The 26,935-nt window shown below is 30.1% G+C and overlaps 1 protein-coding gene across 5 annotated transcripts in view; it reads left to right on the top strand.

The window, feature by feature from the left end:
* The window catches only part of LOC123013437 (nuclear factor of activated T-cells, cytoplasmic 3), a 52,596-nt gene that overhangs the window by 18,721 nt on the left and 6,940 nt on the right, over window positions 1-26,935 (top strand). For 2 of the 5 annotated variants that reach the window (XM_044411941.1, XM_044411940.1), the window contains exons 3-6: window positions 25,100-25,286; window positions 26,021-26,194; window positions 26,518-26,684; window positions 26,736-26,890. In XM_044411941.1, the coding sequence (XP_044267876.1) occupies window positions 25,100-25,286; window positions 26,021-26,194; window positions 26,518-26,684; window positions 26,736-26,890 (683 nt within the window). Of the gene's footprint in view, window positions 1-4,080; window positions 4,132-22,068; window positions 22,386-25,099; window positions 25,287-26,020; window positions 26,195-26,517; window positions 26,685-26,735; window positions 26,891-26,935 lie in introns of those variants that run through there. The other 3 variants (XM_044411944.1, XM_044411942.1, XM_044411943.1) reach the window with 3 other exon arrangements.

Genomic DNA, 26,935 nt, shown 5'->3' with positions numbered 1-26,935 from the left:
ATTGAATATTATGGAGATGCTTTCTCCCCTCGTGGCTATATACCAGCTAGTCGATAACCTTTACTCTCGAAAGAAATGGTTGAAAATTAACCGCAATCTTTATTCACCCAATCAAACACTATGGTCCTTAATATAATTGTCGTACATAAACAACAATAACTTGCTTGCGTGAGTGTTTTACGATAAATATTAACATTAAGGTAATGACAAGTCAGTTTATTGTATTGGCTAATAGTCAACGTTTATGCTACTAATTCGCTTGATTACCTAGTAGTGAGTCAGTTTTTGGTGCAAAATTAAGCTTGCGCCCACTCGACCGTGAGTTGGACTTGGGACTTTCAAATAATGGTTTCAGGCATCTTCGGCATTCCGTGTTATTTCTTACTTGTACAAATATTTGCTTCTTGATATAATTTTTCGTCTACATTCAATATTGATCGACATGTTGACGTAAAGTACATTTTTTAAACTAAATGCGGTCGGATATGTCACGACCCCATAATAGAAGAGAAGCTATTTTGAACAGAAAAATAATCAAAACAGCCACACTTCCATTTTTAATAGAGYTGATATAAGGGTACGTCGACTTGATGTTTGTTTGGAGACCGTTTGACGTCATTGAGTGTCATGTAGGTTGCCATGGCAGAAGCTAAAATTGCACCACAAACTTTTTATTGGAAAAAGTCCGAATCCTTACGTTTATTTTATTTTTTTCATGACTGAATAGATATAGGAAAATGTGTGTAACGTTAAATGGACCTTCACCCTTCGTTGACCTCCATTTTTCTTTCATTTTTCTATCGACCGTGAAAATATCATAAATTAACAATGTTTTTTCTCTCATAATTGATGATAGAAGTTTGATTTTTTTAATTCCGTAGAATTGACACGAACCAGTTGGTCCGACCTTCGTTGCTATTTTTGTGGTAGCCACTGAAATGAAAGTATTAGCATGTGTAATAATAAAAACATACCTACGCTTGAAATCAAATTTTCTTATAAATTATTCAGATGTTTATACACTGAAAAGCCGGCTTTTGTATTTGGTAATAATTTAATTTTCTTTATTTTGAAAAGCGTTTGAACTTTTAGTTAGAGTAAATTGGAAAATACTGGCGTAATAAATGTAGAAATAAGTCTTCCCTACAGATTACTTAAAGTCGTGGTTGTCYCGGATCGTGTGAGTGAAGAGAATTATCTGAAGCTAATTTCTTTGGGGATAAAGATTACATAAATGAAGATTTATTTAAATCACGAATCTAATTAAAAATCGTGTCGACCTTATTAATGTAATTGTGTAAAGACTGAACTAATAAGTAGTTGTTAAGATGCATTTTTTTGTTTGATTTATTAAACCTGAAAGTTGTTTACCACCTTTGCGGTTGAACAATCTGAAAAGTATTACTGTTTATTAATTAAAAATAACTTGTTTTCTAATACGTGCTTTGCAAAAAATCGAAGAAAACATGTAAATTTTTGTTTTTCTACACAAATTGTGTTCAGAGAGTATAATTTGTACCTGCATTGACGTCATTCGAGTGGTAATTTTTTGTGGTAGGTTTTGCTTGCAATTAACATAAATGATTCCGTGGAAGTTACTTTCAAAACTCACTTTGGATTTGCCAAATGAGTTATGAATGAATCGACTCATTCAAAACCGAGCAATAAAAATTAAAATTAATTGTATAAAATAGTAGGGAAGTGTTTAGCATATTTGCGGTAATTATTACAGTCATGCCGATGCTAATTGGTCAACTCTTGAGTTTTTAGATAACTTATTAGCATAATTATACATTTACGAAGTTTATTATTAACGAAATTTGTATTCTACGAGGGTACACTGATGAAATTCTATTTTAGTATGTATAAGGCAACGATTTTTATTTTATCATTTGGAATATCAATTTAGCAACAAACGCTGATAAAAGTTATACTTTTTTTTTAATCAGTTGGCTCGGCACGTGTTTGTAGTAGCCTTGAACGTACATTTCAGGCGATTATCATGATTAGATAGATCCTTTGGAGACTCCTGGACCATCAATTTCAATGTATTTAAAATGACAAGTTATGCATGAAGTCATGCATGGGTTAAACCAAATTTTATTTAAAAACTGTAATTATTAARAAAACAGCCACTTTAACACAAATGACTAATTTTTTACGGTCAAGAGTACAAACTAAACCTAAAAATGGTTGACAATAAATGTTACTTGTTATTACTTTTRCGACTTTATTTAATTTATTTTTATTTTTAGGTGTTGTAAAGTAACTGATGATAGTTAAATCTTATATTACCTTGACATAAACATACGCTACTTAAATTGAAGAGTTGAAGTATGCTTGTACTTAGATAATTATATTAGGATRTGATCGATGAAAAAAAAGTTAATTATCTTGTAAATCCTGCAACAGATGGGTGTTTTATAGCAGATTTATACTAATCCTACTATATATTCAGAGATAACTGTTATTGTAAATTAATGTAAGTATTAACAAAGTTTTTAATTGAGTCAGTTTTAAAAGTATACTCATGTAAAGATATCATCTGCTATTGAATTTTTTACGTTATCCTTGCAGTTCAAATAGTAGGTATAACTAAGTGTAATTTAAACTTTTACAGTTTTGCATGCTTTTTTGAGTAAAAAGCATTTTATTGCTCCTGTTTCACCGGATAATTTATTAACTATAACCCAGTTTCACGGGTAAACTTCAAATAAATTGCAACTTTTAAACACGAACAAATTTTGAGCTAAAAATAGAACAAATTTTGAGCTAAAAATAGAACAAATTAAAAGTGTAAAAAAAGACTTTGTATTTAATTGTAATTAAATGTTTATTTTTTATTTACTGCGCTATGAGTGTTTACCTAATAGAAAATGCCATTTTATGTTGGTAACAAAAATGACACAATATTCATTGCGGTAGATAGACAACATAACAAAGTATTTCAATTACAACTAATGAACAAACGCGAATATTCGAATGGTGTTTTATAATTAACGATTAGACAACTTAAAGGAATTTAATTTGACAAGTGGTTACAGGAAGTTAATCTACATTTATCTCATTCTGATTTAGTAAATGTATTTAATGGGCATGAAGTAATTAGTGGTTTTTGCTGCTTTTATTATATTCCGATATTTTAATGATCATTTTATTACCTATATGGATATAGCCGTGCATGTAATACATAAACACAATTTCACATTGTTTCTGTTTTCTGTAATTAATTTGTAAAGGAAAAAAGGAAATACAATAAATTTGATATAAAAATGAAAATTCATATTTACATTAATGTGATACTTTTTGTWTTTTTGATAGAGTACTGCGAGACACGTAGTAACTAGTGATTATGTGTAATAGGTCTTTAGACTTGTAGTGAAAATTTATAAAATGCATAAAACGTACATGAATATTTAGAGTATGACCGACCTTGTTTTAGTGTATTGTCGAAAGAGTTACAAGTATTTTTTAAAATTTTTGTAGAATCTTTTCAAGTTTATTAAAAGTATCTTGTTTATTAGAAATATAAAGAACACAAATCACTTTATGAATGTGTGAAATCGACCAAACTTTTCAATATGAAATACGCATCCATTTATCAAATAAAATCCCACGTAGAAATCTCTAAATATTTTTATGCTCTAAATATGGTTGAAGTAATTTTTCCGTAAACAAAACTCACTGTTCCATGCAGAATGGGTCTCATTATCATAACAGTAAATAATTTTGGGCATCGGGAATTGAAAGGGAAGTAGAAATTCAAGGGTTAAAGACCTATAAGAAGCATTGGATCGTAATTTTGATACCGTAAAAGTAAACATTTGAGGAAAATAACGAACAAAACAGATAAATAGGTCTGTTGTTCCAAATTAATTCAAAATCARACAGCTAATTTGTTTGAGTTTCTGATGTGCGAAGTAGATATGTATAGTAGGTAGTTCTAAGTTCGGCTGATTTTGTGTTAGAGAAATTTTGATTTTGGTAGATTTTTATTTTTGATTATTTATGTTYTATAGATAATTAAAAATAATTGTAATTAATTGTAATTGTGCATACTAACTTTATAAATTGTTTTAGAGGGCCAAAAGAAAAATGGCAAGACTGAAAAAGGAAACACTTCAAAATCAGGTAATTTTTTATCAATGTACCTTTTTTTTTGAAGCCCAAAATGTTCATAATGGATGATATTATGTGTAATTTATAATTTTTATAGTCAATATTACAATAACACGTATAAGTGTGAACATTTTAATTGCTTTGTAAATACGAGTATGTCTATGTATGCACCTATACACATACATACAAAAAAATTTATTGTTTATTTTTATTTCTGATTTTTAATTTTTGAATCACTCTGTTTTTGTACGTACTCTACAATATACGTTTTTTTTCAATCAACTACTATTTTTACATAATCTTTAAAAATCGCAATTTATTAATTTCTTAAAAAAACAAGCTACATGAAACATGTAACCGTTGTATTGATGCTAGAGCTTTTAAATTATTTTCACTTTTAAACCGTTTTTAATTTGTTTTGTTTCTGTCTATGTTAGCGGTGTGACTTTTTAGGTACATTGCTTATTTAACAAAGTCCATTTTTAGTTCATTTGTTAATATTCATAAATGTAAACATTAGAACGATGCCTGGCGGTGAGTCACGTATCCAAACCTACGGCATAACTTATTGTACTCGTATTACCATTGTGTTCATCATTATTGTCATTTTTACACGCATTATTTTTAATCATAAATTCAAGATAATGTATTATATAATAATAAATTAGATGTTGCGAAAGTCTAAGACGTCCTTGTGAGCGTCGGCTCATATATCTCTTTGAAAATTTTATCATCTGCTTTTTATGGTGTTTATAAGAATAAAAATAATTTTATGGTGCATGAGTATATGAAGATATTTACATTTCGCGAAGGCACTCGATTAGATTGAATCAATTTAAATTCTTCTTTTGAATCCTCTTGCCTTCGGTTTTGGGCTTATAAGAAATGTATTTGTGTTAAAATTTACATGGCCTGTTAGGACATTGGCTGATGTAAGTTCTAAGTTTCTCTGAAAAAAATAAGTGTGGAAGTGTTTTGGAACGTAAATCGTAAAACTTAGATTTTTTGGGAATTGGTCAATAATTTTCAGTGTTTGCGAGGTCAGTCACTGCTTTTGGGTGCATCTTGTTTGTCTGGCTTTAAGTAGTACGTTCTACTTTCCAAAACGCCCATGATATATTATTAGTCTTGGTGGATCTAACGGGCAATGGGATCAGAGGTTTATTTTTATACCAATTAGTTTGCCGGCTCTTTCACAATATCAACAGGTGTTAGATCTTTTTTATCAAGTGAATACAGAGTGAATGTCGATGATGACGCAAATTGGTAGACGGAAATGATTTCGTTAATTTTTTTATCTTCATTACTGGAGAACGTGTATATGTAGAGACTCGACTATCCTCCGAGTTAGTGTGATCCAGTTAGTTGAAATCAGAAATAGCTTAAGGATATTTGTGTACCTTTGACCGGAGATAAGTGTTGTCAAACGTAAACATTTTCTTAATAATATTAAACAAATAGACTGGGTCTCTTATCAAAGGTCGAGCCATCCTGTGATTTTCACATGGTCATCTGCGTCATACATGTGGATAAATAAGTTGGCAGACCCAGAAACTCACTTTTATAAATAAAACCACTTTTTAGTTATCCTGAATTATTTTTGTCTGAATTTATTGTGGACAAAGATGACAAAACTTTCTCTTATTCATAAGTTTTGGAATTGGATTAAGAAAAACAAATAAGTTGAAAGAACTTTTCTTCCACCCTTCACGAGCATGATGCCATGAAAGTCGCTCGTAGGCAAACGCGATATATATGTAGTAACTTTCACCTATTGTATTTTTAACTAATTAATAACAACTAAACCTAAAATTAAATCTTATCATTAATATCTTCAGTTTTTAAGACCGTTATGCAAGTCGTGTTATTTGAGATCATTGTCCAAATAGTTGTGGTTGGAAAGCGTACAATTAGTACACCATTCCATGGAATACGATCTTTATTTACATGTTTAACTATGAATACTATTACTTAATTACTGTTTATGTACTGCGTTTATGCATTTGCAATATCAAAATCGTTCAATTATCCTTGCAACTTTTGTAGCAGATTTTTGTTTTGTTTGTGTTAAGTAATTATATGTAACTTGGGCAATTGTTAATCGATTATGTAACATACATTTTGTGGCTGTCTGATTTTATTGTTTGTCTGGGAATAGATAAATGCACATTTATCGGTGATTCCTACATCTACCAAATTTGTGATCAAGAATATCATTGTTTAGATTAATTAAATTTGTTGCTTGTAAAGAACAATTAGTTCTGTTCATATATTTTGTCACTGTTTACTTGTAAAACTTAATGAGGTGTGACCTAACAATTTTATATAGAATGGTGTTTGTAAGGTGCAAGGCCACATATTACTAACATTCTACACAGAAGGTGCTTTGTATAATTTTTTTCGTGCAATTGAACTCATTTGTCTAAACACATCAGATTGATAAAACTTAAGATAAATTGCTGAGAGAAACAACAAATTTTGATTGAAGGGATTTCTGCTGTAGYAGAGCATTTGATAGAGTGATAACAGCAGATAATTTTGTTATTTTAAAAATTAAAAAATAAAAGACATTGCCAACAATGCGGACATGTGGCAGTATCTTATCTGACCTAAAATGTCAATAACAATTTAAGCCAACTTTTATTGCAGTTTACTTTTGTCGTTACCAACTGCCTATTTGACTTTACTAAGATTATGTGCTTCACTAAATATTGTATAAATATAAATTTGTTATTTACTTTAATCTTACAATAAACTATGATAACATTTAACTTTGTATTAATTAATATAACCTGATTTACCGCTCCGATTAACTCAGTTATTAGGTGGCAGCTTCAATTAAGATCTACTTGTCTATTTTTCAAGTTTTTGAGTAAATATATTATTTGTGATGTAAAGTTTGCTATTCGAAAAAGGAAGTGATCGACGCGAGATATCAAGCTTTTATACTCGTATGTATAAATTCTGTTAACTAACAACGACACTATGATGACCCGCAACAGTACAAGAATTCGATTAATAATAAATGATATTGGTACATATTTTAATCATAAATGGAGTGTAGGGGATGAGTAAGCATTGATAAATAAGTGCAGTTTTTGGTATTTAGACTTACTAAAGAAGAAAATGATACTTTGAAGCTCGATTATTGAAAAAAAATTACTCGTCTCGTAAATTACATTGAAAGAGCAAATAACTAACAATAATAACTATTAAATCTCAATATTGGGCGAGAATGTTCACATTACTATAAAATGCAGTACTACATACCTTTTAAAAAATTCGGGGCTAAGAATCACAACCCAAGGATTTCTAGAATTATATTATTATGTCTACACGTGCGCATGACGTAGCTTATCCCAATCAATCTTGATGTTTACTTTTTTTGATATTTTACAATTACATAATAGCAGCGTTTGAGTCTAAAATGTCTCATTATATCTGATGAGACATTTTAGACTCAAACGCTGCGCAAATGGTCACCATTTTGTGCTTACACCGTCTTCGTTTAACATGTTACATTTACATAGTTTTATTTTCTGAACACAATGTCAATGCCAATTTTTTTATATCTACACTGCGAGCTTGTATGGGTCAATATACTCCTTTATAACAACGAATTTTTCGTAGCGTTTCATTTGTCGTTTCCTTTAAATTTTTATCTTGCATCGACCTTTTTGCGCCAAATTGTATTCTAGTTTAACGTAAAAATAAATAATAACAGAAGTGAACTAAGAAAGTACAGAAAAAAGTTGATTCATTGTTTTCATAAGATTCAGATTCTCGGCATTCTTTTTTCATCATGTTAGCGAAAATAACAGTAGCACAGTTTTATAGTCACACTTAAAACAGTTGTCCTTGTGAACACACAAATGAAAGTGTCAGTAAATATGTTTTTAAGATGTTTATACAAGTTTGCAAACTGATGTTCTTTTGCCAATATTTTGCTATAAAGATCAAAAAATAAGATTGCTTGTAATAAAACTTATTTTAGTTTTATACACCTGTTAAATTTATTATTGTACATATTTTTGGTATCAATGAAATTTTTAGTAGTAAGTGAGTAACTAGTTTTTTTTACAACTCGACATAATAGAAATATGCAGAGTCGAGTGAAGCTTATCTTTTATCTGTTATTCGTTCGAGAATTTTTGGGAAGTAATTCATGAGAAAAAACAGGTGACATAACGAATTTTTAGAAATACTAGAATAATATGTTTTGAAGAATCCATTCAACTTCTTTAATCTGCTTACGTCTGCTCATGATAAAAAAAATAATTGGGACATTGGATAATACGATTTGCTGCACGTTTGCCACAGAGATAATGTTATCATCTTTTTAAAACAATTTTATTTATACTAATTCCTTACACTTTTAAAAGTTGAAAAAATGTCCTCAAAGATTATCCTAGGATGAAATGAGTTGTAATTCGTATATAATCCTGTATAATACATATACTATTATTATTCATAATAATTATATCCTCGATTATATCATATCAGCATTATCCTGGTATCGTTATCTTTAGGAATTAACTTTGGAATCATAAACTTATCTTAAAGGTGGTTTGTTACTATGGGGTTGAACAAAGTTGTTTTGACGGGAAAAGATTAAAAACTTTGGTGTAGGTATCACATGAAAAAGATTTTTAATTATGATTTTACTAATTATTATTTGAAGGTGCTATTAATATCCTTGAGGATTTTTTTTTGAGGCAGCAAAATTTTCAGTGGTCATATTATCTCAACGAGCTTCTTGTAAGCGCGCCAGCTTGTGCGTTGTGGGTTTGATTTGATCTCGTACTTGTGGTTTGTATTAATTATTCATGTAATAATTATAAATGTTACTTAAACCAACCAATAGGTATGTAAATGGGTAATGATGAATTTTTTTTTAATTTCTGTTTTTGCTGAATTTCAAACTTATCAAATTATAATTGTATAAACTTTGTTTATGGTAATTATGGATAATAATATTTACGGGTCAGAGAAAATTCTTCATATTAAGTTAAGGAAAAAAAATATTTCAAAATGTTTCGCTTTCAGTTGATATACACGCGAAAAAAAAAACACGTGTAATATGGTCATTACACTCGGCTTTTGTCTGGAATGCCTTCATGTAATTTTAATACGATAATAATTACTTTTACATTTACTAATTGAAATGTGATAAATTTTACATTTACCTTCTACTCAATATACATATAGAAGTAACAATAACAAAAGTTACGAGTATTCGTRCAWTGTTTTTAGCGTCACTCTTCAAATCATTATGTAAATATGGATCAAAAATTACGATGATGTGCAATTATAACGATGAAAAAGCAAGCAAAAATTGAAAGTATTTAAGACAGGTAAWAGATCCATAAATGTTAAAAATAGCTCTTCCATTTTTAATATAGACGGACAGTAATGGTACGCCCGTGCCAAAAACAAATGAATAGTTTGTACTTTGCCCAAATAAAAAAATTGCTTGAAAAAATCGCCAATATTGGTGAGTTCGCAATCTGAATTTTTATCCTTTATGTTAGGAGGTTAACGTGTTTCGCAGAACCAATTCCRGWATTAAAGCTCGTCCTTATTATGTAATACGTGTTTAATTTATGGACGTATACAATGCTAATATGTTTGACTTGTCGTAGATTTGTCTCTTGTCTCGTGAATTTATTGAAGTGTAAGTGACAAAACACTACGATATGCGTGACGAAAGAGATGCCGATTAACTAATTGCAAATTATTTCAATTAATCATTTTATGTATGTAGGGAAGGTGAAGCAGCAAAGGTTTTCTTTCACATTTCTGCTTATAATATCTGTATTCTAATCAATTTAATATTAAATTTGACTGAATTTGTATCAGTTATTSATCAAAATCTAATTTATACTTTCAACTTACTGTTATATTTATTTACCTAGTTTTAACAGTTATAAGTAAAGCCAAGAAAATATTTTACAATGAGAACTGTTAAAAGTATTCCAAAGACTAAAGAAAATTATACCTAARTGATTTTTATGTACATTAATAAATTTCGGCTTAGTGACATTTATTGAAATATGGTGAATGTAAAAGGGATTTGCAGTTTATCAACATCACACTTTCTAATACATATAAAAAAATTTAACAGAATTTGTATGCATAAAATTTTAATATTTTTTTGTTTACTTACAGCTCGTGTTAAGGTAAACAATATTTCAATAAATTCCAAATATATTTTGTCATAAGACACATTAAGTTCCAAGAATAAAACGATTCTGTTGATTGTTTATTGCAATTTAGAAATTTTTGTTAGAAATTTTCATATTTCCTTAAAGACGGCTGTGAATCCATTTTCTCTTTATTGTTTAACTTTTTGTGAGCTTTATTTAATTAATATGAATTAAAATAAAAAGAATAAAGAAAATTTTCGGCAGTTTTAATGTTGTATTGAGTCCGATTTATTGTTGATTTTTTAAGCGTATTTTTTTTCAGTAATAAATTGCAAATTTTGTTGGATACAAGAAAAAGTTCCTTATAAGGAGACCTGAAATCCGTTAGAAAATTTGTCGTAGATCATTTTACCCTATCAGTTTCTTCTATTAATAATTTCTTACAGTATTATAACGGTGCTGACATGATTATTGAGCGGTTAGTAAGCCTGCAAGGAAATCATCATTCTGATGACAATCTAACGAATTAGAAATATATACCAGGTGAATAAAAAGTATGGAACCAAACGCTTTTTGCTTAAACTATTTATTTTTTGAAAGAACTAATTGATGAGTACTAAAGTACTATAAAAATGTGTTGATTTAACAAGAATAAAATTTTTCGAAATTTCCTTTTATTTTTGAGTTCTACAAAAAAAATATTTTTTTTAAATGGCAACCCACTATAAAATCATTTTTCTCATAAAAGCTATACTCTAAGGATTTTTTTCACATAAATTGCAATTTTGACAAAAAAAAATCGCATAACTCAAAAACAAAACAAAATTTCGTTCTGAAATTACGATCACATTTTTTATATTACTTTAATTTATATTAATTATTATTTTCCRCAGGCAAATGATTAAAAATAAAACCGCTTGGTTCCATACTTTATATTCACCCTGTATKTATTGTGTACTACAAATTAAATTTTGGAAAAATTGACCAATTATCAATCGCTTCAATGCCATGAGACYCGGTGCCGGAGGTCTGGTGCCACCTAGGAGCCCATTTAAACATAATTAGGACCAAAAAGACAATTAATAGCGCATATAATTTAAGGTAATCTAGAATATAATGGGTCAATCAAAAATCGATCATTCAGATGTGTGTCGACGGTAACGTCCAAATTACAACACTATTATTCAATTTGAAGCTAGATTCGATAGTCTCGTAAACAAGTAGTTTCAGCGATCACAAAGCGAATTCGTGATTGCCTCGTGGTTTTCGACCATAGGTAGACATGTAMCGAATTCGAGATACCAAGGCTTTACCTGCTCGCCGGACTCGGGTTTTTGACCGTTAGCTGAACTTGCTCCGGTGTATAAACAAACTTTGCCTAGAAAAAACAAAATTTATTGCCAAATAGCACATTTGGATTCATTTATCGGTTCTGAATTATCTGTAGATTAGGATGATACGCTGAAAGTAAGGGCTGAAAAATGAGTTCCGGGTTTCGTTTCCAGTTTACGCATTTCATTTGCATAGAAATTGTTTATGAAATTATGCAAAATCGGTGACCCATGGATAACTCCTGATGTTACATTAAATCGTGAGTCTTTAGTCTAGACTTCTGGGCAAGGTCGTGCTTCCAAACACATCGTCATGCCAATTTCGTAGTCTATTGTGTGATAAGCGCAAGTTTTTAGGGTAATGATGGCAGGAAGTGGATAAACTAATTTTTATAATAAATTTACTCATATATTTTATTATGTTTACACAAATTTTGTGTATTTTAGGCGTAAACAAAAAACGTTATTTTTTGCAAAATTTTATTACTTTCATAAAAACGTTTGAAAATCAAAACACTTTAAGATTTCTGTCATTACTTCATAAATAATACTTTTAAATAGCATCCGAGTATTAATAGTGTTTGCATTCCTTTTAGTTTAGATCAAAAATTTTACTTCGATGATTCGATTACAAGAATTAAATGTTTCTTTGATTTTCAACAACGCCAATCTCTCGAAACTCAGGTTTCAAATCTAACCAACGATTAATATTAATTATGGAGAAAGCAAAGTTAAAAATACGTCAAACAGAATGTAATTTTGTGGGCTACAATCTAAAAATAGTTTAACATCGCTTACAATGTTACAACTTTCTATCAAATTAAGCAATACAACTTGGATTATTCACAAGTAAGTTTAGATCAGCCACGTGTTTCCCTACCTCATTAATTTATTTTTTATTGATTTTAGTTTCAATGAAACTGAATGATGTCAATCGAAATTCGAAATAGAAGACCTCACTATATTTATATATAATATAAACAAACACAAAGTACAAGAAATTTCCGGTTTCAAGTAAATGCTTTAAAAGAAGCAAAAAAAATTGTTTCAATTAATTAGTTTTCTATTTACATGAATTAAAAATTATATTTATGGAGGGGKTTTTTTAAAGAGCAATTAACAAAATTTTGGTGTATGTTYTTGTAAGCTTTATTAGTTTATTACCTAACTTGAGTCACTTATTCAGAACAACCTTGGTGTTTTTGGCCTGAATGAGTTCTTTCTAATTTACGTTACGCCTGAATTTTCTTTAAACTGTGAAAAATTTGTATGATTTGTCAGGTTTTCAAAGGAATTTATTTACACATTTATTTTATGTCTAAAATAAAACTTTCATTTCGTTTATTGAATGTTGATGAAAGACTAAGAAATTCTTTTCATAATTATAGAACTGACGATCGAACTTTGTCCATACACCTTGGCTAGACACAACACTAGTCATACGTAGCTGTGCCAGGTTTTGACGGTGTATGGGGTCAAGATGTTAAAATTCTATACTGCATATGCAAATTTCTGATTGTCGAAATTTTTGGTTAAAAAATATTCTGTTCCAAATTTTTATCTAGTAAAAATTAAAGGTGTACGTGATTTCTTGTTATTATATAATTTTGTTTACTTCCGTCTACAAACAAACGTTTTTATAAAAGCAAGTCAAGGTTACACAATTATGACGTGAATTTGGCGAGTTAGAAAAATTATACGCGTTAAAATAGAACAGAGATAACCTGCTGAGCTGTAAAGCCAACATGAAATAAATTATTCGTTTGCACTGAAAAGCTTACTGATAGTCGTTGCTATCGTATTGTAGAGATTCATCTTGGTAAAAAATTTAAAAGTCAAAATCAGAAATTTTTAAGGACGAATAAAATAAACTTCATGGTTTGGAGAGCTTACAATGTTTATTAGCTGTCAAACTCTAGGGCTGCTTTAGATGTAAAGTTATTAATAATTCTGGGAAGAGGCGTTAAACAGAATATCTGTTTTCGATTAACCCATCGAATTGAAAAGTATCTATCCATAAATTTTCTTAAGTCTCAAACAGACTTCCTATAAGAATAGAAGTGAATATAATTAAGTCTTTTTTTCTGATAATTGATAATTAAATTTTTGATTCACTCTTGTGGAGAGAAATGAATTAACGTCATTGGGWTATTGGAAGGTCGGGCTTGTATTTTGATATTTTAATCTTTGGAACTGGTTTCTTTGACTAAACTCTCACGTTAGTAGACAATAACATTTTGTAAATGAGTTTCACACCCAGTTGTAGAAAAATTAAAATTTTATTAGTTTTTTGGCGCTATATCATATTTTTAAATTTTTATGTAAAAATACTCTGATTGAAAATAGTAATTGAAAACGGTAGCCAAAAAATGTGTAAAACGTGTTTTCTTCTGTTGCCAATTATTTTGTGAAGTTTAACTGGTTTATTATTATCCGTACTTTCTAACTGGTTAAATCCGGATTTTGTTTCGAATGAAATAACAGTGTTTTGCTCTGAGGAGCACAATTGTGTAATTTTCGAAAATACATGGGTCATAATTAATTACTACATACTTGTATTGCATTAATATGGTAATTAAAAATTGGTTACATTTTCCTAATCGTTCCAGCAATTGACTCAGTAGTAACCTTTAAGTTTACAAGGAATTAACAGCACATTTAACGCTTGTCCAATTGTATTAACGTGTGTTAATAACAAGTTGATTTCATTTCCATAACTTAATTGTTGTTAATTGACGGTAAATCAAAATGTTTTTAACTCCTGTCGCTATTGACTGACTCCGGCGATTAAGTTTGTGACGTCCAAAAATTAAAAATAATTATTTTTATTATGTATTACAATAATCATTAAACACACTTGTTTAAGAACAATGGTATTTTTTATTTAACTATTTCTCAGATTCTCGCCTAMTAGCGTCAAATATAATTACACCTGGTAGAGGTCGGAAGATTATTTAAAACATAATAATCSATAAAGTGGGGCGTAAATCATTAGTCGTTCATGCTCAATAATTATTCCTCCATTTCCTAATTCACTTTATTTCTGAAACATTGTCACACCATTTTTTTCAGAACATAATTTAAAATCCAATGTTTTCTTGCAATTTTCGCCGTTGGTATATTTACATATATGTATCACCAGGTCGAAAAAAATATTTCCCGTCACATGAGCTTTATTGCCCACTCACAAATTGCACAACGCGGTGGCAATTTGTTAATTTCTTAAAATTAACACTTTCCAGGGTCAAACAAATAACCAATTTGTTTGCAAATATGATCTAATAGCTGACACATGTCACTCTAATTATCAGCTTTAAAAATTAACAAATACATATTGTTCAAAATTTTAATTACACACAATATATTATCTATTCAGTTGTGCTTTTAGCGACAATCGAGAGCTTTTTCATAACGTTTCACATTTCAGAGCTTCAAACCTATAATGAGTCTGGTTTTTATCTTTATATCCTTTAAAATGTATCTATCTATATCTGTTTTGCTATTTTCGTTAATATTTATTTCTCGTAGCATATTTTTTTTTACATTTTTCCTTTATAAGAGACATCAGATGACGTGCGTCGTGCCAAGTAAAATCTCTTTTGTATTTTTTATAGGTATTAAACTACTTATATGTAATAGGTACATGTAAATATGACAATACTATGAACATATGTCAATTTAATATTTTATTGTATGACTTTATTATAAAATTCTAAAGGATATTTAGCCAAGTATTGTAGATGTAAGTTTTAAGTAAAATTAATTAGCCTTGTTTCACAAAATTTTTGAAACAGGAATTTTTAACGAATTAATTTAGTTTTTATGTATGTGTTTACTTTATTGTAAAACGCAATAAATGTTCGTTTTCTCCATTAATCAATTATTATTATTATTGGTACCTACATACTAAATCTTATCTTATCTTCTGTATCTTTCAAAAAGTTGATTTTATTTAAAATTTTGTGTAAAATGAGGTAAAGAATTTTTCTAGCAACTATACAAATTTTATAATTTTTCTTTGTATGCGATGGTTGCTAAAGGTGAAAGCAAATTATGAAATTTAATTACTTGAACATTTTAAATATTGTCTCTTTATTTTCCTTCACATAAAAACGAGCTTTTGTACGAAACGATTTTCTAGTCAATTTTAAAACTACATGCATTCTGGATTCTTTACTTTTGATTGTCATTATAATATCTGTTCCAATGTGCTGTGGAGTTGTAATGTGGTTTAAGTTGCTCGTATTGTATTTTAAAGCAATGCTATGTAGAAATGTGTATAGGGTAAAACAGGGAGAGATGACGCACTTTTTGAAAAACGCGCCAAACATCTACTTTTTTTAAAATGAACGTGGTTCTAAAATAATAACTAACACTAATTAATTTCAATTAAATCATGTTACAGAAAAAAATATAGTGGACATTCACACCATCCACAATATCTTCAAACATAAATTAAYCTAAAAAAATTGTTAGKTTCGTGTGGTTTAAATTTAATAATCGGTATTTCAATTAACACTAATTTTCTATAATTAAATTCTAAAAATAATCGCATCAATTGTTCTTAGGTAACATGTATACTTTCACGCGTCTGACATTTGCGTTTTTGTTAGGAAGTGCAATTTATCTGATATTCTTGTATTATAGAGTCGTCAATTGACGATCAATAATATTAATTCAGATTACTTTCACTTGGCACGAAGATTGAGTACGTATCTGTGAGGTTTCTAACTTAATTATAAGTGTGGATTTGAAACAAATAAAATAATGTGTAGGTTAGGCAATTGAATCGGTAAAGCGCACCCTTTAAACGATCACAAATTCTAATCAAGTCGATTAAGCTAGGAACTTATATTTATTTACATGGTCGTTGTTTACAACATGTCTAGAGCATTATCTCTGATGYGACATGCAAGGGACGACTCAATCCAAAGTTCATTTTCGGTCTGTTGAACCTGCGGATTATCTGTAATGGTTTAGTTGCCTGTGTACCTCTCATCTCATGACATTTTGCTGCTATTGCAATGACCACATTTAATGTCCTATTATTAGGATGGGAACGAGTGTTACGAAATGGGATTAGATGAGACACAAGTGATGCGTCCTCATTCTTCATGCTTGGCACTTCTAGAGGTCTAGAAAGCTCACAAAACGACAACAGAACTWGGTGCAACAGTCCTAACTGACATTTAGAAGGATTTTTGAGGTTTTCTTAGGTTTTTCCAAATGCGTGAAACTCGGCACTGATCAACCTTCAAAAAATAAAATTGTAGAGACAGAATGTTCTCTCGGACGCCTTAAAAAAGGTTGTAAATTTTATTATCGTGTTCATTATTATGGGAATATAAACATTTCTGTGTCTGATTAGAGTAACATAGGACCTATAAATTTTGCTATATGATGAAAGTACGATCACATAAACCCTACAGAAACATAAAAAGAGAGAAAGTGAATACTAACAATCATGGGCAATCTCCATAATTGTGGGTTACGATTTTATCCAGTCTGCATAATTTCATTAGACTGTTATTCACTTTACACCTGCGTCAGTATTACTTTAATTGCAAGCAATCACTGTTAATTCAATTTTAAACAAACATACTTGTTAGTGGTCGCAGCAATTCGTTGTCACAATTATAACGCACCACGAGCTAAATATAACGAGGTGAAATTCAAAGTAACAAAAACTGTTGTAATGGCTAAATTAAAAATTGATTTTTGATATGGCTGTTGTATCTCAATAAAGTTGGTTGTAATGGTGAATTAACAAATTGCCGTCTTTATTGGTGTCAATTATTGTTATTTAAATAAATTATTCACCGGATAACAATTGGTATAAAGTGCAATAATGTTAAATTGCTGCGTATGCTTCTAGAATTTCCCGTTCGACGAGATTTTGTTCCGTTTCAATCCAGAAAACGCAAGGATTCCGGAAAAATTTGGACTTTGCTGAGAATTCGGGGTAAAAGTTCACGTTTCCTGTTATCGGGGCTTCGACGAAAAACAAGCCAGTTCATCGATTTTACCAAAAAATTACTCATCATATGTCAAATGTCAGGATTATGTTTACCACAATTTCAGTTTTTTACAATTGAAATGTTTGACGTCATTAAATTCCATTCTAGTCTTTCTAGACTCGTAATGGGCCAGAACGAGTATCGTCCTTGTTTATAGTGCTACACCTGTAAAAAAGTGTTTACTACGGTGAAATTTTAACCAGATATAACCGGTTAACTCCTTCAAACGTGGAATTAATTATAATCGTATTAATATAATATTAATTATTCTTCCAAAATCTTAACTAGATATCTCGCGGATATAAATAGAACTAGTCATTTCGATGTGATAAAAAATTGTTATAATTTTAATACATATCCATACGATAGAATTTTTGAATTGCCTCCGGATATTTGGGCATCCATCGGAATTTTTTACCTACATTGACGTTTTAATTAATCAAGGCTACATACAATCTTTCAATAATTAAAGATCATGCAATTATTCCAAATCTGCTCTTAAATGCCAGGTAGAAGATAGGCATTTTTGGCGCATGAAAAAACAATGCCTTTCGTTTGAATGTTTTACAAATAAATTACTTGAAAGCTGTTTTTGCAGCAATAAATAGAAAATTTTGTTTATCAAATGTTAAGAGGTGATAGTGGATGTCCATATTTTATAACGGCTCCTGCAATAAATCGTGCACCTTTTCTCTTCTGCTGAACGCAGAATTCACACCTCTCCTCCTGAAATCAGTRTCTTTATTACCAAGACACTCGTTAATAACGATTTTTTTGTCTGTTTGAAAGTTAACAGGTTTATAAAGTTACAAAATAAGACCGTAAACACTTTTATATAAATTGTTTGTTCAAGCGTGAAAATAAACATTAACAGACGGCCTTAAACTTAAGCTTTGTATAAAAAAAGTGGTCACTTATAATCGTCTTGTGGTTGCGAAAAAAGTTTTTTACTTAGCATTTCCTGATCAGATTTGCTCAGAATTAAATAAAGTAAAAATTATTGTGCAAACGCCTTGACCGACACGACCTTGCACCAATTAATAAACGTAWTAGCAAGTATTTTGGTTTACGGAGTAAGAGTGGAAAAAGTACTTTCTTGTTGTTTACTTCGGAAWTTTTTTTGTATCAGTTGTAATAAATTATTAAATAAACAAGGAACTGAGCAAAATTTCTTTTCAATTTTTTTTCTTCATACTTGCGGCGAATTATAATTTTGAACACCATTAAAATCATAAATATTCAAATGAGAGTGAAACAATTATCTCACTGTAGGTATTTAAACTTTTGCTAGGCGCAAAAAACCGACCGAAATGTCCACATTTCTCCTACAGCGTAGTATAAAATGGCGACCCGACCCGATCACTTGTTATTTTTATAGTTGCTTAACAATAAATTAATAATACATTATTTTGTAAGAAGACACAATCATTGAAACAATTAAAGACATATTTATGAAATCGTCTCCAATCAGGAAAAACCGAGAGCCATTATTGCGGTGTAATTAGTCTTTTCGAACAAAACAATATAATCGGTAGTTGAGAACTAGTCTTCTCGATTTTGAAAAAAAAAAAATCAGATTGAGGTTGACCTCCGTCTGCATTTCTTTATCGTATAAACATGTATCGAAATTTGCGTCAATGCAAGAGCTTTGCCCTAATAAATTTATCCAAAATGCAAAGTAATTTTCCAAATATTTTTATACTTATAAAATCGCGTATTAGATAGAAATTTATTAATTTTGCAAGTCATACGAAAGCTGTGTAGGATTTAAATATTGTGCAAAAATCGAACCGGTTTTTAAACACTTTATAAGGATATGTTTGTTGTGGAGTTGCTATCGTCCTGATTTAACGTCCTTTGTCCTCTTATCTCCAGAAAATTACGAACAAAGAAATAGTTCGTCTTCGACGTTCTATAATTATAAATTTAATCAAGAAGCCAGACAATGCAAATAGTGTTGTTATTGAAGGCAATGAACGACAAGTGTAAACACTTGTTTAGCATCACCTCCCGATTTAAGAGTCAATCACGTACTGCGAATAATAATTATTGTAACTTTAATTTGCATTTTGATATATGTATTTAAATTCAGGGAGCTATACATTACATAAATTCGAATTTGAACGATTCTTTTACCAACATTGCATTAAATGTTTACTTGTTAACTTTACAAATGTATAATTTTAATTACACTACAATACAATAAAAAGGTAGGTATGTACAGGATTATTCACGGGAGGGTTATTTCTGAATTTTTTTTTGCCGCCACCAACAATACCAATCTCACAAACTACTAAATTAAATATGTTATTTCTTTAAAATTACAAATCAAAGTAAGTTGGATAAATTTGCCAGAAATGTCAGATTGACAGATAACCTATATTTAATCAAAATTCAACATATAAATTAACTAGTTAAGTTAATATAAAAGGTGTTTGAAGTGTCTACCATCGACTTCTAAACATGCTCCTAGTCGGTTGGTAAACATAACAAAACATGTCGCATCGTTTGAGAGATAATTTTTTTACTATAATGTCACAGAGACAAGACTAATAACAGCTATCGTGGATTTAGTTATAATTATTTTCAAAATTTGAAATCAAGTAGTTGTTGCAATATGTATAATGGGTTGCGGCAAAAACAAATTCAGAAATAACCCTCTCGTGACTAACCTTGTATTATTTAATAAAAGCTTAAACGATAAATGGGTAAGTTTCAGATCACTTTGGTAAACACAAACTAAAATATTCGCTGCCTAGACACGTGTCTGAAAGAATTTTTTGTTAACCGCAACTTGTTGCGTGAAAAAAACTTGAATTCTGAAGTTTGTACCTTGATTAATGAATCGTTTTAATCTTAAAAGGTGATACATTCATTTTTGAATATTTGCGAAAAATATACTCCAATGGTTAGTTATTTCAAATAACTTCAATTTCAAATAACTTTTCCAGCACTGCCTGTATTTAATTTTGCTGTTAAGTTGGTTTATGTTGCGAGAATTTATTTAAATGTTTTGTAACAAACGTCCGTCTACGATAGAAAACAGCTCTTTTAGATTATTTCATCCACACTTGGTACATTATCTCATTAATTACACAACAGATAGGCCTTTATCTCTATGATTTTTCAGATAATATTGACTGGGCAGAGGACATCTCTTTAATGGAACCGCTCCTAATTTTTATTACTGATAATGCACTACAATAATTAGAGGATTTGACTTTTTAAATTAAATTTATTTGTTCACCTCTACGTTTAACTTCTAACAAACTAACCCACTATATTCGGTCGAAATTTTGACCTACAAATAGGTAGAGATTATTCATTATAAAAATAAATATTAATATAACGTTCATTTTTTATTATCCTTGCCGCTACAGACAAATTTATAATAATAACTACTATAAATATGTTGAAATTCGGTTGATCACAATCTATTTAGTGATTTGCATTTTTTTATTTTCAAGATCAACCTTTAGGTATGAGACTTGTTCGATAAACTAACAACATTTATCATTAAATAGCAACTTTTATAAACCTGTCCAGACTGAACCGAAGGTTTATTTATATATTAATAATTCATCTACGTAAATTATGATTGGAAATAATGATTGTCTTCTAGAAAGATTACTTAATTGCATTTATTGTGGAATTAGTGATAGGAATGTAATTACGTTCTGAAATAATACTTTTGGGGCAAACAAGTCATTAAACAGTCCTAATTTTTATGTTTTGAATGTACTTTAAATAATTCAAAATGCATTCAATTGGAAAACCAAATTAATGTGAAAGAGATGAAACTAMGATAGAGATTTCAACAAGTGGTTGCGTTCGAGGGTTTACTTCAAAATTAAATAATGTTCCTTCTATTGATTTAGTATTATAAAAACATTCGAGAAAAGCTTTTCTTTAAAATGTCGCTGTGTTAGTAAAGTTAATTTTTATAGGATATTTTCCTAAAGGAGCAACAAGAAGTAATTAAATATTTATTTGGTAACCTTAGATGACCTTCGTCAGTTAATATTCATAAATGATAATAAACGTCGTGTTGTTATAGTCACAAATTCATGACGTAATACGGTCTTAACCTTATTATTTTGAAATTGGATTAAGTGTGGTTTAATGTATCAGAGATAAAAACGGCAAAGTTAACATAAAGGTTAATTTAGCAGTTTGGCTTAGAGAACGAAACTGAAAATACAGCGTAGATCTGGCTTAAGTCAGAACGTCCGAAGTTCTAGTGATGAATGATGACGTCTTAATTTGTTTTCTTGTGACGGTTATTAGTGTAGGAGGGAGTCGAAATAAGATCGGTTCGATTGGCTGTTCTAAAACTTCCCACTTCTTTTTTAAATAAAAACAAAAATTTTGTTGGTATATGGGACGTCCGATTCGAAAAGTAGATATAATCCGAAAATTTTGAGCGGGAAATGAATTTGTATTGGTTTGTTTATGCGCAAGCGTAACATTCGCACTTGATTTCAGCAGAGTCCGTTCAAAACTCTCATTCAGTTCACGAGAATCTGCTAAGTGAATTGGTGTAACTATACTTAGTTTATCAGTGTTTGCATTATCATTTTTTTTTTAAAGCAATGATTGTCATAAAGTTGAGGAATGCAGTTTAGTGCTTTTAAGTGAATTTATTATTATTTTTTCCGTTGATTTAAATTTAACGTGAGTTTCATTTTAAATCTAGTCTACTGTGATCTCTGTAGTATTTTGACTGTGATATTTTTATTTTATTTTGTTTGTAAAAATAACTGTGATATAAGGTGAGAAAACTGATTAATATTGCGTTTTAAGTCTGTGTTTGTTATCCTCGCATCCGAATATTTTTGCACTAACTATACACCTACCGGCTAATTTTTAGAATTATATTTATTTTGTTTGTTTGCAGAGAGATTCTTTTATAACCCTATTATTAAAATATTTGCCTGGTTGTGAGCCAAAAGAAATAAATTTAGACCAATAGTCTTGCCTCTTAAAGAGCGCTTTTTATATGTTTACTTCAATTTTTCAAAATTAGTAACAAGGACTCGTTAAGGTGATCAAGTTTTCTTCGAGACTCATTAATTAAAACATACTTTATTTCTCTCACAACATCTAAGGTTACATGGTGCACGTGCATTTAACACTAACTGATGATTTACATATACTATAKAGTTAATTTAACTTTTGTATTGATAAAAATAGAGTAAGTAGACCGAATACAGTTTTTGGCTACTTCTATCAAAACTCTTTTACCCTTTATAACAAAATCGATGTAGTAGGTATTATAAAATAAAGCTGTTTACTAAAATGTCAATATTCATTATCTAAAATCTATACAGTTAAATACTTAAATGGTTCCCTATCTAACTTTGACACCAATATAATGTGAACTTTAATATCGGACTAAATATTTGATTCGTTGAATAAACTTAAGACATTACCAAACTTCCAAATTAGTATTTAATGTTAAAGATTGATTCATTTTGTGGTAATTTAGCGACATTACTATATACMTAGCATTAACAAATGAAAATATAATTAAACTAATCGGTCGAAACCTTGAATATGTAGTGCATATATTTCCAGTGAGCAATGAAGAGACAACCTTTTTAAAAACCATTATGTATGTTTGTTTATTCGAGAATTGTAGACAAGTTTAACAAACAGTGTACACAACAATGTACTGATCGATAAACTTTATTTATTAACTATAGAGAAATCAAATTTAGTTTTTTCGGAACCTTTTTCAGTCCAATTTTCCTTGGCGTTAATAATAAATGAGAGTAATTGAAGTTCAATAGCATTTCAATAAGACTGATTTGATTTAACTCGAACTTGCGCCCTGAAGAAATTAGTTCACAGTCTGCCTTGTTTCACGTGATTCATCAAACTAGTAAATTTTTTAATCACTCTGTAGAACCAATATTTGGGAAAACCATAAAATTTTGAAACACTTAAGATAGTATGATGATACTTTTTACAGACACGTTTATGGCCAATGTTCCGAAATTTGTGAAGCAAACCACATATTTATATACTAATTGTAGSAGAAATAATCTCTCCATCATACTTCATAGTAAAATTCATGTTTTTAATAAATGTCAATAAGCATGTGTCTGGGAAAAACATTTAGATATCTCATTATTTGACCTTTTTTTTGTACATTTTCGTTAATTCAAGTTTGTAAACAGAATTTTTGTGTTTTCTCGTCCTGTTACTTTCAGTGATGCACAAAAATTTAAGGCACATTAAGCTTAATGCACTGTTTGTTTTGGTAAGCTGCAGTACCATGCAGTAATTACCTGAGGAAACGAATTTTTATCACTTAAAGCCGTATATCGTTAAAATGGTATAAAGCTATTTTTTAACGAACAACTTGGTAACATCACAACAAGTCTTATCTTTCTGTACTAGTTTTAGTCAGTTTGGATAGTTGAGATTCTAATTTATCAAAGTGGTTACAAACAACTAATTTTAACGATATAAATATCTGATTTTTGGAAGGTGAAAATTAATTAATAAACGAGCAAAACAAATCTTAATTGTGTCACAACACTTCAAWTAAATTTGTACAAAAATGTTTGGAATACGATAATCGTAAAATTATTCGTTTTATACTTGGAAGTCCAACTATGCTAAAATTGTGATATTGAAAAGAATTTGTTATCTGTGGAGACTTAAATTTCTGCTGTAAATAGCTAGTTAGAAAGTGGGTAATTCTGGAAGTGACCAAATTAAAACTTCATTACTTATGTCTGTTGCAGACATTTAATAACATTGCTTTAGTAGTAGATGCGTCAAGAATTAAATAGAAACGCATCACATGAGCAAGGTTGATCCTATGACGTGGCGTAGCCATAATAATCGTATAATTAATTTTATTAGGTGGAACATTTTAAACARATGCTTTATCTGTCTACACATACCTTTACAATAAGTCTTATGTTTTTTCACCGCTGTTTGTGTAAGATAAATCGATTAATTTACAAAGTATCATACTCTGTATGTATAATTAAACAAAGTTTTTTAATCAAGAGAAGCATTTATTTTGAATCACTAATAATTATGATTAAAATTAGACTTATTTATAATTTTACTGTTGCTAATAAATGTCCTTGACGCTAGTATTAACATAATGAGGAATATTGTTTTGTGTTTTTTCGCAAGTTGCATATTTAAATGCCTGTGGCTTTATCAATTATATTAGTATTCTCTCGCTAATTGTCCTTTATTTTCTTTATAGAATGTTTGTTTAATTCGTTAGCACCGTAGTTGAAAAATTATCGTATTGGTTATAACACGCATCATGTACAAACAATTCTTTTGATAAATCGATGATATTCGTTTATATATTTTTAGTAAGGAATGTCTACCCACATTTTAAGCCCTAAGTAAACAAAATTATACCTCGTCATTATCTGGCATTTGTTTAAACTTTGTTGACTTAATTTAAAAAAATAATAGGCGGTTTAAAAATGACCTTATTATGTTCCAGGCAATTTAAAAATGACTTTATGCACAATTCCAACGGTCGGTGTGCGATCCCAGGTTCGCGAAAGGCGTCCTGGACGGCCCCCSAGTGGAAAACGTCTTGCCATGGTCAGAGATATGCCAGCGAAAGTGAGATCGGCGTTCAGACGCAGTCTGGACCCATGTGATAATTCCAACGACAGCGGCCTAGGGTAAGTAAAATCTATTCCGAGTTTACGACTGCAAAAAATTATAGAAATTATGATTAGTCGATAAAATCATTATCACGAAATATTGCCAATATAGCTCTGATTAAAGACCGTTGTAAAATTTTATGCGATCCTTCATAAACCCAATTAAAGCTAAAATTTCGTCCACGAAGCTTCAATTGTTGTCCTAGTGGCCTGCTTTCCAACATAACTTTTTCCTTGAACTTGACTAAAACGCWAATAATGTTTGAYTTTGTCGACAAGGAACTGGTTTTGTTGCAATTTTAATCAATCAAATCTTAAATTTGGACCCTTTCTACTTTGTGTAAACACGCGAATGCATCATTTATCGTTGACGTAAGAATGCGTTGAAGACGATCCAAGTTTTAACAAGTCTCCATATCTCTCATTCTTGATATAGCATCTGTTTCTAACTGAAAGTAGACAACAATAAAACATTTACTATCATGTAGTTTTGGCAGATGAATCACCAGTACCTACTAGTCATTAGCTTTGTTTAAAATTCGGGAGGACATTTTTTTTTAAAGCCCCAGGAATAACGTTAATTATATTCCTTGGTTTAAAAGTAATTTGGTTCTAAATTCAATTTTATAAATTTTGTGATAATATTTAATGTAACCCAAATTTAGGCTGATGATGGCACGCTCCTACGACGTTAAATTATAATTTTTTCACATTTGGACTTTGTTAYWCTTTCAATAATTTTCTTGTTTCAGTTTTGACCACCATGCGGATCCCCATCATCTCAATAGTATGTCGGAACGGCTTACGTGGAACGGTGAACGGGCCGAACCTAAGAGACTCAAAATGGACATWAAATTAGAAAATGAAGACGTCAATGATAGATATTGTTTTCCTGAAACTTTGAGAAGTTGCAAAGACAGCACAACGTAAGTCAACCCACTTGAATCGATTTTCTCAATCTATCTGGACTTCCTGTAAATTCCTAAAAAAATTATAAGATAATTTATAAGATATTGTTATCTAATTAAAAGAAAAGTTTTCTTTTTAATTAAAAAAAAAATATGTTTCTTGACATTGCAATTTTAACGCTATTTAATCACAAATAAAGTACAAGAAGAATAGAATTGAGAGTTGTAATTGTTGTTTTAAGTTAATTTTAAACTTGACAAAAATTACAGTTTTCTATACGTAGAAGTGACGCTACCAAATTTAATTTTACTCCAGTTATTATTTTTATTATTGTTTGTAGGTTAATCCGAACTGCGCCTGCCGGTTCTATTCCTTCCTTAAGTATGAACAACAATCAAACGAGTTCTTCGGGGCGGGCTGTCCCGCGGTGTATCCCTCTATCAAATAGGCAACCCTCATCGTCACCAATTCCTCTCACCACTCAATTGAGTACCACTTCCAAATATGGTATGTGAAAAAAAAATGAGAAAAAAATCTTTGTCCTAATAAAAAATGTAGCATCCGATGTGAGTCTGACAATTGTGAAACAACCGGAACAACAACACAGAGCGAGGTATCAAACCGAGGGCAGCCGCGGTGCTGTGAAAGACCGGGAAGGGAACGGATTTCCCGTCGTGCAATTGGTGGGCTACTATCAACCTACAACATTACAAGTTTGTGGCTCTTTCCCGTTAGTCGAAATAACACTAATTTCCATT

This window comes from Tribolium madens, unplaced genomic scaffold, assembly GCF_015345945.1.
Source record: "Tribolium madens isolate multiple individuals breed KSU strain unplaced genomic scaffold, Tmad_KSU_1.1 Scaffold_96;HRSCAF=242;Tcas5.2_LG5, whole genome shotgun sequence".
Lineage (NCBI taxonomy): Eukaryota > Metazoa > Arthropoda > Insecta > Coleoptera > Tenebrionidae > Tribolium > Tribolium madens.
This window is presented reverse-complemented; position numbering and strand designations above follow the sequence as displayed.